This window comes from Neolamprologus brichardi, chromosome 7 (assembly GCF_056152115.1).
Source record: "Neolamprologus brichardi isolate AB-2024 chromosome 7, ASM5615211v1, whole genome shotgun sequence".
NCBI classification, from domain to species: Eukaryota; Metazoa; Chordata; class Actinopteri; order Cichliformes; family Cichlidae; genus Neolamprologus; species Neolamprologus brichardi.
Genome location: NC_142110.1, coordinates 47135633 through 47152833, shown reverse-complemented (window position 1 = coordinate 47152833; position 17201 = coordinate 47135633). Strand labels below are relative to the sequence as shown.

At 41.6% G+C, this 17201-nt stretch overlaps 2 protein-coding genes across 2 annotated transcripts in view; both read left to right on the top strand.

The window, feature by feature from the left end:
- fubp3 (far upstream element (FUSE) binding protein 3) overlaps positions 1-8544 on the top strand; it is a 30366-nt gene extending 21822 nt beyond the window's left edge. The window contains exons 12-19 of the mRNA XM_087843730.1: positions 153-282; positions 4613-4773; positions 5049-5122; positions 5233-5309; positions 5608-5664; positions 5837-5887; positions 6004-6128; positions 6719-8544. Coding sequence (XP_087699856.1) covers positions 153-282; positions 4613-4773; positions 5049-5122; positions 5233-5309; positions 5608-5664; positions 5837-5887; positions 6004-6128; positions 6719-6727 — 684 coding nt within the window. The 3' untranslated portion in view covers positions 6728-8544. The remainder of the gene's footprint in view (positions 1-152; positions 283-4612; positions 4774-5048; positions 5123-5232; positions 5310-5607; positions 5665-5836; positions 5888-6003; positions 6129-6718) is intronic.
- A 4248-nt stretch (positions 8545-12792) lies between these two features.
- Positions 12793-16422, top strand: prdm12a (PR domain containing 12a). Its single transcript, XM_006788957.3, has 5 exons — positions 12793-13181; positions 14607-14797; positions 14913-15068; positions 15272-15386; positions 15509-16422. Exons 1-5 carry the CDS (start codon positions 12956-12958, stop codon positions 15952-15954), a joined length of 1134 nt encoding a protein of 377 aa, XP_006789020.2. The 5' UTR covers positions 12793-12955; the 3' UTR covers positions 15955-16422.
- Positions 16423-17201: the final 779 nt, after the last annotated feature.

The window sequence follows — 17201 nt, the reverse complement described above, 5'->3', positions numbered from 1 at the left end:
ATAATTAGACAATTAGTTTATGAATACATTTTTTTTTTAAAGTCCATCAGAGCAGTTGCTCATATGCAGGGATTTTTTTTTCCTGACCTCCAATCTGTCAAGTTCTTTTGTGTCTTTATTATAATGACCTTTCTCCTGTCTCCTCCTGACAGGAGCGAGATGGATTTGGCGGCGTAATGGGACGTCGAGGGCGAGGTGACTGTAACATGGGAGGGCCTGGAGGTCTGCAAGAGATGACATATGCAGTACCAGCTGATAAGTGTGGCCTGGTGATTGGCAAAGGTAAGGAAAATGTTCTGGAGATATTTAAACACAGATACAGTTTTTTCTTTTACATATCACTAACACTTAAGCACAAGATGCTGTTTTTTGTATTTGTTTGAGCTGATGTTGCATAACGCTGATTAAAATGAGCAGACTTGATAAGAGTATCCAGCTCAGCAGATTGCAGTTTCCATTTTAATAACTGCCGTTTGGTGTCCTGCCTCTGAGAGAGACTGATGAGGAGAGGAGGGGGTGAGTGACCACCCTCCTATTATCCCTCCAGGGCTCATGTATACAGCACAAGTGGCATTCATTGGCTTCACTAAGGGCTTAATGACGGGGATAATGCGTGTAATGTGACATTAATTGTTAAAGGTGCATAATAACAGCCCTCAATCATGTGGAAGGCTGCCTGGCATCTAATGAGGGTCTTTCAGCCCAATAGAGTGCAGCGAGGGAATGAATAGGAGGAATTAGCTTATTGGCTATTCATGCCCACTCTATTGCCAGCTATTTAAAAGTCATTGACCATTGCATTGGAAGGAGCTGTGTGTGTTGTATGCTAGGATGGATGCTGCCTTAGTGTGTGTGTGTGTGTGTGTGTGTGTGTGTGTGTGTCTGTGTGGGGAAGGGCGGGTCAAAGGGGGCCTCTTTACCTAAGATAAAAACATGGCAATAGAAATGTCAAGTGGCTTTTGTGCATGTAGTGGGGCGAGGGAAACAAATAAACCTGGGCGTAGCGTCCCCCTCTCTGTGCATTAGCATATGAAGTGGGCCAATATGGTGGAGATGGCGGTGGGTCTGGGTGCTGTCAGGCATCCCTTAAAGGATGCAGTGATTAATATCTTTACGATGCCATATGCAGCTCATTGCCCCTCTGTTCTGACCTCATACACACCGCCACACCGAGCTTGACGAATCAAGCCACCCACCAACCTACTCAGACTTTACCAGAGCCGTGAAGTTAGTGCAAAACACATAACCAGCATCACAAAGTATATATCAGTACATCTGTATATTTGCTTAACTTATCTGTATATAATTGCTCTTATTGCACTTCTGATTAGATGCAAACTGTATTTCGTTGTGTAATGACAATAAAGTTGAATCCTAATCCGAAAGTTACACCGCACAAGTTTTAACCTGAAACATCTAAACCCACAGTGGGCTGCTACCTTTGCTACTGGCTAAAATTAACATTTGTGTAGGAACTTTTGTTATTCATCATAATTTCAACCACTTGTTGTTGTTTTTTTTGTTTGTTTTTTTTAATGATTTAAGCTTTTAATGATGTGATTTTGATATGGGGGTTGTTTTGCTAATTTAAGCTGAGTGAGTAAATATTTAAAAGGGGACTGACTTTTTCAGCTCTTCTTGTCAAAGAGACAAAAATAAACTACCAATAAGTACGTCTGAGACTTAATAAAATGTTTAGGTTTTTTTTTGGGGGGGGGGGGGGGGGGGGTACTTGGGTTTACACTGTTTATATACTGAATTGTTTGCACTTTTAGTCCTTTTTTTAATTTATTTAATTTTAAATCTCACTAGTGACAGACTGCTGAGAGCATGAAGGCACGTTTTTATCTGCTCCGTTTTTGTTTTCTATTTCATTTCTTCTTTTTTTCTCATAACTTCTAGTGTAAGTTTTTGAACTAACCAATGAGATGTTAAAATAAGATGTGATCTGTAATTGTTTATTTTCTTTGGTAGAATCCTAATCTTAAAAAAAAAACAAAAACAACCCTTCATATTTTGTAAAAGGTGTTAATATATATATATATATATATATATAAAAACATAAACAGTCTTCCCTTGGAGATTAATGTATTTGAAAGGGGCTATAGCTTTGTCTATTTCCCTGCTCTCCCAGTGGAGCAGAGACTTTCACTGTTTAAAAGTAAATAAATAAAATTTTTACCTCGGCAGCATTTAGTTTATTAGGCTGGGGTTTCAGTCTTTGCAGTATTTCATTTTATTTGGCCTTCTTGGACAACAAGTCAAATGGTGCATTGGTGTTTATCCCATAACACGAGTCAATACCCATCCTTATTTTTTTTTAAAGTGGGAAAATACTTGCATGCAGTTCAGCGAATATACATTTCTATTTGTATTTTAGAAGTTTTATTTATTCCACTATTTCAGCTATAACACCCCACTGTAATTTCATATAAAGCTGAATTCAACGACATTAGAAACATCGTTGCCCGTTCTGCTAATTCTACTTTCCCTTAATGCCACTGGATGTTTTATTTTCCCCACCAGCAGCTAACCAGTCCCTTGGCTTCGCCCTGAATGCCGTCACCAGTTGCACTTTTGTCTCCCCCTCCTTTTCTCCACCTCGCTAAACCAGTCTCATTAATAAAGCCTGTATTATCTGTCCTCACTACAGCCCAGTCCATGAAATGAATAGTCAGGGTCTTCATTGCTCTCTGCTGTCTGACTAGAAGAGCTCATAATGGCTTCATTAAGGCAGAAGTTTCATTTGGTTGACAATGGGTTAATGGCCCATGTGCAGTCTTTTGGCAGCATGGAATAAGGCTACCGGAGGAGGAGAGGTTTTTGATGAGCGCTTTCATTCGGAGGTCAGCCAGGGTCATCAGAGTGTCAGCCACAAGTGAACAAATATGTAATTGATGTTGGGACAGCCCCGGTGTCCCCCCGGGAAGCACCCTCGGAGACCCCCCCCCCCCTTTCCACCTCTCATCACAGAGGACAACACCGAGTCAAGAATGAAAGGGGGTAAAAGAGACAAACGATATCCCAGAAGGAGGATACGCTTCAATTTTGGCCCCTTTTCTCCTGCCAGCTATGTTTCATTTCTCCCTGCTGGTGTAATTGCTCTCCCCACACGTCGGGAAGCTGGCATCCGATGCAGAGGAGGGGCTGCCGTGCAGGAGATGTCTTCCTTTGTTTCCTGATTTGCATGGATGTTACAAGAGAATGGTAGATAAGTGGTGAGACACATGCCGTATTTTTCTTAAGGTAGCACTCTTAGATTTGGTCAGAAGAGAAAGTTGGCCCAGTGCTCGCTCCATGTGTTGTGGAGCAAAGCACCGAGTCGGACCTCAGAGAGGTTACGATGACTTTGCTCTTCATGCAAACCCTGTAAGACAAACTTGACGGTCTCGTATTGAATGACCAGAAAGTGTAGTGAGCGACAACTGTTTTCTTCTCTCATTGCACACACAGATATCATTTCCTTCACTTATCAGGTAGAAATGTAATTTAAAGTAAAGACCTTTACATGCAAGCTGCGTGAAATCTGTGCAAATAGTTCATGCGCTAGAAATATTTTTCAGACTCACCTTTGTTTATTTTGTTTTGTTTTTTGATACAGCTGTGCACACTGATTTTTTTTTTTTTTTTCTCCCTATATCTGAATAAACCGATCTGGCCAATCAGATCATTACACTAAAATAATACAGCTTTACATGTACAAAAGCCTTCGTGACACAGCTCCAACTCTCTGATGAAACCACCCTCTTGTTCAGAAACAACAGGACCAGCTCATCATCGCTTGGTCTCAACCTTTTTTTAACTGCTTTTTATTTTAATTTTTTAAGGGCAAATTTCTCACAAAAACACACTGTGTGTGTGTGTGTGTGTGTGTGTGTTTGTGAGACACAGCAAGTTTGACTCTGATGATTCTGAATTTCATGAGTTGGGTGTGTAACGGCTTTTAGCCTCTTGGCCTTAGAAATAGAAAGAAGAGGGGAAGCTGTTATTTATGGTTTTTACAAATTCAGTCATGCAGATAATTGGGAACTAGCGGTATATGAAAGCCAATCGTTAGGAAGGGCTGTGGACATCAGTGATAGCAGCAGCATGGAGAGAACAGTGGTAATGAAATCTAAAGTGGATTACAGCTCCTGTAAATATTAGTCGGGTGCATTCATAAAGAGATCAACAATTAATAAAACTGAGATGTTACTAAAATCGTTTCCTTGTCTGGAACTCCTTTCAGCTGCTCCTGTATTCACAAAGGGTTGTCACAGCGGAGGATGAAGGCTCTTCTTGACACAACCCTCTCAAGGATTTGTTCCTCCTCTTGGTCTAGAGCGAGGGCTCTTTTAACATGTTAGGCGAATGTGTTAACCACTGTGCTAAACACATAACCTTGTTCCCAATTAGCTGTAAGCTTTTCACTGCTTTATTATGACAAACTCTGACCAGTACTGATAGTTGAGCACTTCAGATCTTGGGGAGTTTACTTGGAGATTAGATCTGGAGTCTTCCAAACCCACCTCAGCCCACAAGTGTTTGGCGTTAGTGCTAAATGCACTGTTGTTTGAAAAATGTGTGCAAGCTGCATATGAAAATGGAGTGTGTTTTTGTTTTGTTTTTTCAGGTGGAGAAACCATCAAGAACATCAAAGAGCAGTCTCGTGCCCACGTGGAGCTGCAGAGAAACCCACCGCCCAACACCGACCCCAACGTGCGCATCTTCTCCATCCGAGGCACCCCTCAGCAGATGGAAAAGGCCCGCCAGCTGATCAATGAGAGAATTGGGGTAGGTGGTCTAGCTCCAGCCCCCCACGATACTCCCTCCCCAAAATGTCCATTGTCTGGTCTGATATTCATGAGCGCACATGTCAAAGCAGGGAGCTTCTCGGTTGAGCTAGGCTGCTCTGGTCCTGGTGGCCAGCAGGATGTCACCAGAGGTTAAACATGAAGAATCCATCAAATGGACTTAATGGAGTGCATCAGCGCTCGGCCCTGCCCTCTGACCTTGCCTGTTGGCTCCTTTTAAACACAAGTGTGGTCTCCTCTCTTTATCTTGTCCAGGGCCCAGGAATCGGGGGGAACAGCACCTTCGGTATGAATCCCTACAACCAAGGACCAACCACTCCCCCGCAACAGTAAGGGTCCATTTCTCTCCTCCTCACAGTGCATTTTAATACATACCTATGTGAATATAGATGTTCAGCAGATGCCGTTTAAACTCACGATTGCATTCTCCTGTTTGAAGTGGGCCTCAGACGTTCATGACTGGAGGATGGGGGACAACTTTTCAGATATGGCAACCCCAAGGACAACAGGATAACGGTGAGTAATTTCACCAAGAATGTGCTTCTTTATCTAGACGAATACTGTGATGCATTTTAAGTTGTTTTATTAGCTATAAATTTGAAAACGGCGACCAAAAGCTCGGCAGCAGAGCACGACTAGCTCTGTTCTCAGTCTTTGGCAGCTTTCCCGGAGGTTATCCACGTGTCTCTTGCACCGACGTGTTTTCCATTTGCTGTCGGTGGAAATCATCAGAAAGCAGCATTTCAGATGGAAACGCAGAAAAGTAAAATCCAGTCTCAGTAACTCTGGCGGCATTATCTGTGTCTGGTTTCAGGTCACAATGGATCCCAGACGGGCCAGATGGACTGGGAGCAGTATTACAAAAAGTTAGGCAAGTGTCACTCAGGAACAAAAGAACATTTATCCTTTAGCTCTTTGTTTTACTCTTTTAAGACTGAAGTTGAATCTCATCTGTGCACATTAATCTTTGTTCACGCAAGCCTGTTTTTAAAAAAAGAAGAGAAAGTCAGTGGAGCAGAAAATAAAAAATCTGCTCGTTATAGGTCAGCAAACCCAGGCCCAGAGTACTGTTCCTGAATACAACAAAGGATGGGGTATGTAGTTTTACTGTGTTGTGTTAGGAGTGCAGTAGATACGGATTTAAGCATATGCTCAATTCCTGCATTTGTTTCTTCTTCACCTAATTTGTTTTTCCCCTCATTCTGTTCAGGCCAGGCGGCTAGTCCTGGATCTCAGCAGACCTCCAATCCTGACTACAGCACCTGGGTTGACGTCTACAGACAGCCAATGGCCTTCTTCAGCCAGGGCGCTCAGACGCAAGCCCCGGGTCTTCAGGTGAGGTCGGACTCAAATGTACAGATGTTGAAGGATCAGCCTGTTTCATACGGCATGCATTCAGTTTATTCGGCACTCCTGGAGTAAATATTAAAGTTAGGAGGAATTTTTTATTTTTTTTGTATTGCTGCTGATTGTGGTTTACATTTAACAAATCATAGTAGTGATATTTTACTTTAGCCAGGTGTAGTAAAAATATGTACTGCTTCTGTTTTTTGTTGGGATTTTTTTTCTTGATAAATAAAATTACATTTGTTAAAAAAGTAAAATATTTATATAATATATATTATCACATTTTTTTTCCAGCTTAAATTGGTGTATTTAATACTAAGCTCTTGGAAAATAGGAAGAAAAAGCAACTTTACTCCCCATTAAGAGTGTAAATATTTTATCCATTAACTGACTGTTAATTAGAAATAGTTCACACTCAAAATTAAAACTCTTTTTAGAAAGTTGGCTCGCAGTATGCTGCTGCACCGAACACTGTGACGATGCAGCGTTTTTGCAGTGCTGTCAGTAGTCGCACGTTTTAATGGAAGTGCCTGACAAATGTCAGATGTGCTAAACGCTGTCATGTTTTAACTTTACAGGATCATTAGAGAAGGCGCCCAGGTTAAAGACTTGAATCACTGAGGATGAAAACAACCCTTCTTCTTCTTCTTCTTCTTTCTTTTTTTTAAACTGGGGGTGGGGGTGGGGGGGGTCTAGATTTCCAGCGCCTTGAAGACTTTTTTTTTTCTTAGTGAGAAACACTAGCTGTAGAGTGACTTATATAATAAAGTAATATTTCTAAAATCAGGAACATTTATTTGTTACTAAATGCTTATGTACACTGTTATTTTGGATAGACAGTATATGGGATCCCTTTGTTTTTTGGACTTGAGAGAGCTGTTCTGTTATATTTTTTTTTCTATATTTTCCTGTCTTTGCTCAGTTTGCGCGCCAAAATGAACCCAAGAGTTGTAACATTTCAAAAGGCAATATGATCTATTTTTTTCTAGCTCTGTCGAAATGAAACCATGATTGTGTGCTTAGCAGTCTTGAATACAGTGTTTTGTTGTCACATGTCGTAAGATGTTTAAAACGTTTGTTTAAAATGTTTTTTTCTCTCCTTTTACATAATTCAATAAAATGAAACTGTGATGTTTTTGTTACAGGTTTTTTTTTTTTTAAGGTTAAAAGGTTTAAGGTGGGTTAATGTCAGCCAGTGGCAATAGTTCTAATTTAATTCCTGTTGTGCATTGTTATGCTGTTTCATTGTCATTTTTATTGTACTCTGGTTTAAAGAAAGGTGCAATATCTTATTTCACTTTTGAAACAAAGATGGGTTCTCTAATATTTTGACAGACTTTTTAACTTGTAGTTTTAAGATGATTTTTTTTTTCCAAATGCAAATGTCATGGATAATTTATTACACTGATCTGATTTAGGGGGATGTTGCAAATAGCTTTTTTGACTTTGCTACCTTGTACAACTATGTATATATATGCTCATATATTTGACTGTTTAATTTAAACATCTGTTTCATATATATAGATATATAAATACTTTTTTTTTCCTGTGATCAGAGTTGCAGGAAAATTGTCCCTCTTTTTCTGTTCTGTTTTCATACTGAAAATGTTCAGATTGTGAATGTGCGATTTGAAATTTGATGTTGCATCTTGTTATGAAGCAAAACAAGACGTGGTGGATTTTGTTTTTATTTTATTTTTCTCTCCTCTCCTGGGTGTGTGTTCTGTACCTAAACTATTCAAGACTGCTAAGCCCCTGTAATTCGTACCTGTGTAATAATTAATGTAGTATTTTTATGTTTTAAGTATTATGATCAAAAACTGTCTTATTTGGTACCTCCCAGTTCGCCGGCGCCCCCTGTGAGCCCTTGCTGTGGACTCGGCAGGGTGTTGGACTCAGTCCAATGCTAATATCTGTTTTAATTTTTTTTTTTTTTAATTTTCTTGTGTGATCTAATATAAATGATGCGTCATTATAGCAAGTGATTCTGGTTATTAACGTCATTTCTTAATGAAAAGGGATATAAATTCAAAATGTCTAATTATGGTGTTTATTTTGTTTGGTTCTTTTTCCTCCTTTTGTGTACAGTTAACCATGTATTGAAAACATCCGGACTACCTTTATTGTGTACTGTTGAGCTGAATTTTTATTTTATTTTCTTTTTTCTGTTTGAATATTGTAATCATTTGGATGTCTTTGGTTGTATTCTGATACTAAAGTGTTAAATTTCACATCTGAAACTTTCTGAGAGCTCTATTGTGTTTGTGTGTATATATATATACTAACAGATGATACATAGAGGATATATAGGCCAAATGTATGTTTTCATGTTTTATAAGCAGAATATCTATTTTCTATAGTCCATTGCCAGTTCTCAAATTCAAATAAATTTTCCGCAAGCCTCTCTTGTGGGTGATTTATGCTATTACACGTTCATAATGGTAACTTTTCTGCACTGCCGAGCTGCTGCATGCTGTAATACTTCCACTGCGTTACGTCCACAGACAAAAAAAATACCTGCGTGTTTAAGAGTCTGTTGCATGACTTTTAATTGAAACTGATTTTTGATTTATTATTAAAATAAGCCACTGCCTTAAGTTTGTGGATGAGGACTTCAGTTGGAGTTGTACTATAACAGACTTCACCTTCAGGGCCTGTCAGGAAATCTAAAGTTGGCCTTCCTTTTATCTCTTTTTTTCTTTTCTTTTTTTTTTTTTTTGTTGCTCCAAATGCTGCACTTCTTGGCCACATTTCCTCTACAGCCATTCCTCATTGCACTTGAAACTATACTTGCACTTTTTCCTTCCTCATCCTTCTCGCACGTTAAATGCTTAAAGCCAGCATCAACTCATTCCACTGTCCTGTCCCACCCCTCCTCCTCGCCTGCAGCTCTTTCCAGCTTTGTCACTGCACATCTTTGCCCTCAGCAGGGAGGCTCTTGCCACAGTGGATCCTGCGTGGCCCCGTAGCGGCCCCTGCTTTGATGCCGTGCAGCTGTTTCCAAATCCAGCCCTTGATTTTGATCCTCTTCGTCTTTAACATGCCATCTCTGTGGACGTTTTGGACCTGCTGGGTCCTTTGTGGCCATCTAATATTTTTTTCTTTTTAAGCAGAGTGAGAGGGGCACTTCATTATCTGTAGACACACCGAAGCATTTTCCTGCTTATCCAAACTGACAGTATGATGGGGAATTCATGCTGAATATGCCGGTCTGTTGCACAGGCAGGTGCCCCTGTATTGAAACGATGATTTAAAAATGATCCTGCTTGTACAATAGTGGCCTTTTTAAAAGCAACTGCTTTCAGTCTGAAAAATGAGAAGAGCAGAGCATTTAAAATAAGCCACATTTTTTGGATTGATGTATTTATGTGCAAGAAAAATATTCCTCAAATTATTTTAATGACTTTATACAGGTTCTGCAAATATTGTGCCAAATCAATGTAGTTCTAGGGACCTTTACTTCATTTTGAGGCCTCTATTGTTCCACCTCACTTAGCTTGTAAACAGCAAAATGATCTATAATTTCATAAACACTCTGCAGAGTGTCTAAAATTAGATGCATCATTCTGCATTTATCTTACATCACCTGAGCCCGAATCACTCTTAAATTCCTTGATTTTTTTTTCTTCCCAATCATAACTGAACATTTTCATTATGATTCAATTTTCTTTTAGCTATATTTGAGGTAAAATAGCAATGTAGAAATAATTGGATATATCGTTCCAGAATAACATTTTAAATATAAGGTAATTATAGTCTACTCAGCATGAAAAAGCCTTCGCATTTCAGAATTATTGGATATTTTTAACACTGTTAGATGGGGGGAAATGGCAGCAGTGGTTGTTTTATCCTCTTCCCCCTGCTCTGTGTCCAGGTCTTGTTTGTATAAAAGAACATTACTGATTGGAAAGGCCAACTTCGACTCAGCTGATGGTACGACTTGTTTTTATTACGTCTGCGTGCAATTTGGTGCAGTTTCATTTGAAAATATTTTAGAAAACGATCAATTTGTCTCCGACTCATTATTTTTAAAAGGTAAAAGTACAGTTGTGAGCATTTGTTTATTTTCAAATCACACGCCAAACTGATGAGAGAAATTGGATTTGTAGGACTTTTATCCACAGGTTAGCAGTTTTGCGGCTGCTACTAAATGTGGGTACATTTTCTCTTTAGAAGTGTGAAGTAGATTTAAGGGGATAAATCAAGTCGGGACATTTTAATTATTACTACAGTTTCTGCTGATTGATCGAGAAAGAAGATGGATATAATTTCGCAGTTTCACATCGCAGCCAGTGCTGGGCAGGACGAACCAAACCATGTTTCAATTAGTTTCCATGCTTTGTAAGTAAAGATGGGCCTCCACACACACACACACAACACCTCCACATCCAGCAGGTGCCCTGTCCTGTCCCGCAACCGAGGGTGAAGAAAAAGAGGCTCTTGGGGGGGTGGGGTGGGGGCTGCACCTCTCTCACCTTTGCAGCAGATGAGCCGGCCTCCAGGATCCGGCGCACTGTGGCAGCTACCTTAATCTGTTTTTAATGACACTGCGGAGGATCCCGCGGGAGGCTCTGCGCTCCTTTCTCCCTGCTGGTTGGACAGCAGCAGTGTGTGTGTGTGTGTGTGTCGCTAAAGCAGGCCTCAGTTAAATTCATGCGGATGTTTGGGTAAAGTGTCAGTGATTTACGTTCTTATTTCTAACGAGCAACAATAACGGAAAAATTTTTTCCAAGCAAATTCTTGAAAGCATATTTTAATATTGAGTCATTTTCAATTTATCCTCTGACATTTTAATGTGTAAAGCCAATCATGTGTTTTCTCCTGTTTTTCTTCAGGGGTGTATCTCTCCATTCTCACCCCCTCCGATTCGCGTAAAATTCCGCTATTTACCCACAAACAAACGCTCGCCTTTGATAGGTTTCCCAGCAGCTCTTTGAAATCCATCAATTACCACATTCTTTGTGCAATAATTGTCAATCATCCACATTAAATTGATAAGCTTTAAATGGACAGAATAATGGCTTAAATTGTTTTACAATGGAACGGCTAAGCGGGATGATTTGCCATTGCTGACATGCCCGCGGCTTTACCAGCTCCGCATAATGCCACAGGTTAATGCATAAATAAGCAAATCAAATCCATGCGTTACCCCAATTCAATTCATTTAATTCCTCTTTAATAAAGAAGCGGCCCACCCCCCCGTCCCTGCCATTTACCTCGGATTTGTGAGATGAATGCTATAAATGTAAATCAATCTAGATGAGAAAGAATCCCATTGAAAGAGCAGAGAAATTTCATCTGGGAAAAAGGAGACAAACGTGGGAGGGGCCCGCTCATAAAAAGCAGCTGTACACGGTAATCTTTTTTCGTGCCCTGTCACTCACCTTGCCTTTTCACTATCTCTGCAGCTCAACAAAACTCTCCGCTATTGTATTTACTTGCCATATCTTCTGTGCCATTACATCGCCATAGTCCATATTCGTCCAGAGAGAAAGAGGGAGAGAGAGAGCTCAACGTTGCCCACTTTTCTTCTTTCTTTTTTTTTTTTTTTTTCGGACAATCCCCTTGTAGTTGTTGGACTGAAAAGAGGAGTGCATGGATGTCAAATTGCCCTCAAAACACCATGAAAGATTGATTTGCAGCACTTTTCAGGGCCCTGACATTACTTGGAGGGGAGCTGAATAGGAAACCTGTGAGCCAGGGATGGAATAAAGATGTCCTCTCTGCTGGAAAAGAAGGAAAAACTGCCCATTTAGCCCCAGTCCATCAAGCCCGAAAAATAGGCAGGAGAGGAAAAAACACAGAGGATTGCGACTATATGGAGAAGAAAAGGGCCCATATATACTCATCTAAACGTCGCCACAATACGGAGTGGGGGTGGAGGGGGATCCGAACATCCATGAATATTAAACCGCTTACCTCAACAAGGGCTTGAAAAAGTGAACCACGTCAAAGCAGCTTTGCATTTCTTTTGCATGCGAACAAAGCTGTAAAAGAAAGAAAGAAAGAAAGAAAACCCTAAAGTTGAGCTTGTTTCCATTCTTGTTATTCCCGCGCTAACTCTTCACAAAAAAATTAATATTACCACCACATGAATACGAAATGCATGAGAAAAAAATGGGCGAGCAACTCCCAGACGCAATGACCCACTTCTGTACGCATGAGGGCAAACTTCTCGTTCTTCTTCATCATCATTTTAACACCACCTTCTCATTCTTTATTCTTATTTATCAAACATACATCATTAAGAAAGTCCCAACAAATCCACGGAAGCACTCCCCCCCCCCCCCCCCCCCTTCCCCGGCAGCACAGGTGTGCATTTAAAGCGTTTTTTTTTTAATTTGTGTGCCTTTTTCGATCTCACATGCATGACTACAATGGCTTTGCGCATGTGTGTTAATTTAATATGCAGCTTTATGTGCGGATAATTACCAAAGTAAAGTTTGCCCCTCCGCTGACCCACCCCCCCGCCTCCCCTCACTCTCCCCTCCTCTGTCTCCGTTGGTTTTAATGTCTCTGCTGGTTTGTTGCCGTGCAGCAGGCAGGTCCACGCGGTGAGGGGTGTGTCATTAATAAGTAATTAGACAGGGGTCACACTAGCCACTTATATAAAGAGACCCCCACAACCAGGCAGGGCAGCTTTACTGCGCAGTTTGGAGCAGAGAGAGGGGCGGACTGAAGAGCAACTCCCTGTGTGTCCACTTCTTCTTCTCCTCCTTCTCCTCCGCTCGCTGCAGCTTCACTTATCATCATCTCTGGGTTGATTTTTCCCCTCCTCGCTCTTTGTGGGGTTTTTTTTTTACTCGTCTTACAACATGGGCTCCGTGCTACCCGCCGACGCTTTGGCTCTAAAATCTGGATTTAAGTGCCCCAGTCGCTCGCTGTCGGACGTGATCACATCGGACATCCTGCACAGTTTCCTGTACGGCAGGTGGAGGAACGTGCTGGGCGAACACCTGGCGGAGGAGCGGCAGGGCAGCACCGGCAGCAGCCCCAAGACCGCCTTTACCGCCGAAGTCTTGGCTCAGTCCTTCGCTGGAGGTAGGCTGAGCTGCTGATGCTTTACAATTTCATTAAAATGTTTAACCACACTGCAGTGCGGGTTTGTGTTTTTTTAATGCAGATTTTGGTTTGTTTTCGTTACACCAGGTTGTGCGTAAAAGGTCCCCTTGATTTGCGCTTTATGGCTGTAGGACACATTTTTGGAAGTATTTGATCAAATCATCTTTCTTCGTTAATCAAAGCCGACAATAAAACTTTGTATTTTTCCCCCCACAGATTTTTCTCTCTCAAAATTCTCATTTATTTTCATCGCTATAAACACGGACCTGTTACTGGCCTTCTACAGTGCTTACGTCCTAAACTTTCCCTGACTCCTCGCTGCTTTCCACGTTTTCTCCCATTTTTTTTCTGCTTTTATTTCGACCCATTTAACGCGTTAACCCTTCCCCGGCTCCGAGACCTCGCGCCGGAGGCTTGTTAGGCGTGTAACTGAAAGACGCAGAGCATTAAATTCATTTGGTTAACTTTGTGCTTGACCTGGGAAAGTTTCCACTTAAACCTCGCGGAGTGAAAGGTTTCCTTTCTTTAAGATGTCCCCGGGTTTTTCTTTTTCTTTTTTTTTTTTCTTTTTTTATCCTGCATTCATCAATCTCCGGACAGTCTCTTTTCCTCTCTTGGCAGCTATGGGGCTCCGGAGCCTTTCTCTTTCTCTCTCCTTAAAAGATTTGCTGTTCCTCACATAATGCACCGTGAAGGCTAAATCTAATGCTATTCATTGCATGTCAACCATCTAATCGCCTTTCCATTTTTTTGTTGCAGAAATTCCTGAGGCTTTTAACAAGTCCGCGTTTCATTCAGTGCAAATTTATTGCTACAAAGTTCTTAAAAGGATAATGAATTTGGAATTAGCCGTTTCTTTTCCAGTAAACTTTAATGAATATCACATCTGAAGCATGACAAATTGTTGGACCCTGCGCAATAGAGGACCATTTAACCCCTATTCGGACGGGATTTTTTTTTTTTTTTTTTTTTGGCAGCCCGAAGTAATAAAAAAAAATCTTTGATTTTGACATTAAAGAAGCACGATTTTCTTTTTTTCCTCCCTCCTTTCTATTGCGGATGAAAATGCTTTCCGAGAGGCTTTTGCACAACAAAAAGTTTCAATTCAGCCAGATAATCGAATTAAACGGAGGATGAGGTGTAGCTTAATATTTCGTGACTAAAATAAGATCCAGTTCATTTGCTGCTTTAAGGACTTTTTTCCAGCAAAGCTTTGGTGCTGAACGTCTCCGGACCACAGTGATCTGGCTCCCATGCCCTTTAACTGACACAAAGATTCACAGTACGCGTTATCATCTAAACGTACCAGCCGCTCTCCGTATTTTAACTTCCTTATAAAAATACAACACAACAAAACAAACAAAAAAAAAACATTCTCACGTTTCTTCCTCTTTATATTCTTAGAGGTGCAGAAGCTGTCCAGCCTGGTGCTGCCCAGTGAGGTGATTATCGCCCAGAGCTCGATCCCCGGTGAGGGTCTGGGCATCTTCTCGAAGACCTGGATCAAAGCCGGCACCGAGATGGGCCCCTTCACAGGGAGGCTCCTGTCCCCTGAACACGTGGACCTATTCAAGAACAACAATCTCATGTGGGAGGTGAGCTTCTAACTTCATTTGTTCATCCCGCAGCCTGATGAGGCCCGTGTTATCCAAATTCCTCAGTCGGACTCTTTATAAATTTCTCCGACTTCTTTTTGCCTTGTGCGCTCAGGTGTTCAACGAAGACGGCACAGTGCGTTATTTCATCGACGCCAGTCAGGAGGATCAGCGCAGCTGGATGACTTACATCAAGTGTGCCCGGAATGAGCAGGAGCAAAACCTGGAGGTGGTGCAGATCGGCAGCAGCATCTTCTACAAGGCCGTGGAGGTGAGGACGCACTTAGGTTCAGTCCAGATAGCAGCTGTAACATGCCCATGGCATTAAAAGACCTCTAAGCGTGTAAAATGCAGGTGCCACCTGCTGGCTAGAATAAGAACTTAACCCGTGATTTCTTTCTTTGTCATTTGCAACTAATCGAAATTTCACGATATCTAACTGATATTTTTTTTATCTCGCTTTTCCCCTCTCAGACCATCCCGCCAGACCAAGAGCTGCTTGTCTGGTATGGAAACACTCAGAACACGTTCCTGGGAATCCCTGGAGTTCCCGGAACCGAAGAAGAACACCAGAAGAAAGGCAGAAATGGTGAGAAGCAGGTTTTATTTCACTGTGAATGAAAAAGGAGCTACTTAAAAAAAATCACGGTAACCACGTGAAACTCGAGCTGAAAAGGTTTCCAAACATCTCCTACTCTTTTTTCTCCCCAGATGACTCCCACCCCTGTGACGGCCCTTCCTCGTGCTCCCCCTCCTCCTCCTCCTCCTCCGCCACCCCCTCTTCCTCCACGGGTCGGATGCGCTGCGTCATCTGCCACCGCGGCTTCAACTCCCGCAGCAACCTGCGCTCGCACATGCGCATCCACACTCTGGACAAGCCCTTCGTCTGTCGCTTCTGCAACCGGCGCTTCAGCCAGTCGTCCACTCTGCGCAACCACGTGCGCCTGCACACCGGCGAGCGGCCCTACAAGTGCCACGTGTGCCAGAGCGCGTACTCCCAGCTGGCGGGCCTCAGGGCGCACCAGAAGAGCGCACGGCACAAACCAGTGGCTGCCGGAGCCGATGCGCCCTCCCAGGTGTCCCCTCCTCCCCCACAAATGACAGCCGTACCCCACCAGATGCCCCTGGTGCACCACATCCCAACCATGGTGCTATGATGACGGAAACACTGGAAGTACTGCCAGGCAGGACGACGTTGCACTTTAGATTAGAGCCGATTAGAGCAAAGGGTGCTCAGTGAAAGGAAAACACGAGTCGAGGTGACGGTGAAAGCATTTCTCGCCTAATTTGTTTTTGCGTGTTTCTTTTTGTCAGAAATCATGCTTTAATTTTTGTGTTTTGGAAGATGAAAGAAAGAGAGAAAAGACAACCCATATTTCGTTTTTATATCATTTGTTATCAATGATTCTGTGCGTAATCCTTAAATCTAATTGATATGTTTGCATCAAATCCTCACCAGCTCAGGTGTAAAGTACCATCACAGATGTGTACAGTCATGTGAAACTAAGGGGTGTACATGGTTTCCGCTGCATTGTTCCACACTGTAAACTAAAATAGTCACTTTAACGTTGTACAGACTGGGTACTTTGGAGAGTTAGGTAATTATATAAAAAATGGAATTGTATGCTACTGTACATGTGAATGTAAATACATTTGTGCTTTCTTCTATTCTAAATAAATGATATGATATTGCATGCGGTGGTGTTTCAGTTATTTTCTTACATTAGTTCATCATTAACCATATGCCCAAGTTTTATTATCATATGTAAAAGCATCATGTTTCCCTGGACAATTAGATTCTTTCTTTACTTTCCACAACAGATCCAAATATAAAGGAAAATCAACATATAAAATAGAAACATAGAATAAATGATATTGGTTTGAGTCCTCTCCCTATCGTTAGCATGCAGGAGAAGAATTTAGTGAATTAAATCAGTGAAGTTGTTCTTCTGAAATGGTGCATATGACTCAGGATTAAGCTTTTTTGGCTGTGTCTGTGTCTCTGGGTTTCGGAGTGTTTGTTGCCCATGTGGATTTTTTAAAAATACATATAAATGGAGGCAAAAGGGGATGAAACATAATGTTCAAAAACGTAGATACTTCTCTAGCTCATTGGCTCATTATTTATGGCCTGGACTTGTAATAATCTTTGCATCATAACAATTAGTAGTTAGATGGGCAGCTAAGGAGCTTGGAAAGAAAGCGACTGGAGTTCTTTCAGTTTCTTGAAGACGTTTCACCTCTCAGCCAAGAAGCTTCTTCAATTCTAAAACCAAATGGTGGAGAGCCCCTGGTGTTTAATCCCCAGTGGAAGTTGTCCCTTAAGAGTGTCGATGACCCACTATTGATCATTTGCCTCATCTTGGTCAGTTACCAGAAGATGAGATGCTGAATTTTAACAATA

Excerpts from the sequence above, each read along its gene's own strand:
- prdm12a (XM_006788957.3), top strand. The coding sequence starts at position 12,956 with ATGGGCTCCGTGCTACCCGCCGACGCTTTGGCTCTAAAATCTGGATTT. Across the intron at positions 13,182-14,606 it reads GGCTCAGTCCTTCGCTGGAG|AGGTGCAGAAGCTGTCCAGC; the intron begins GTAGGCTGAGCT and ends TTATATTCTTAG. Across the intron at positions 15,069-15,271 it reads TCTTCTACAAGGCCGTGGAG|ACCATCCCGCCAGACCAAGA; the intron begins GTGAGGACGCAC and ends TTCCCCTCTCAG.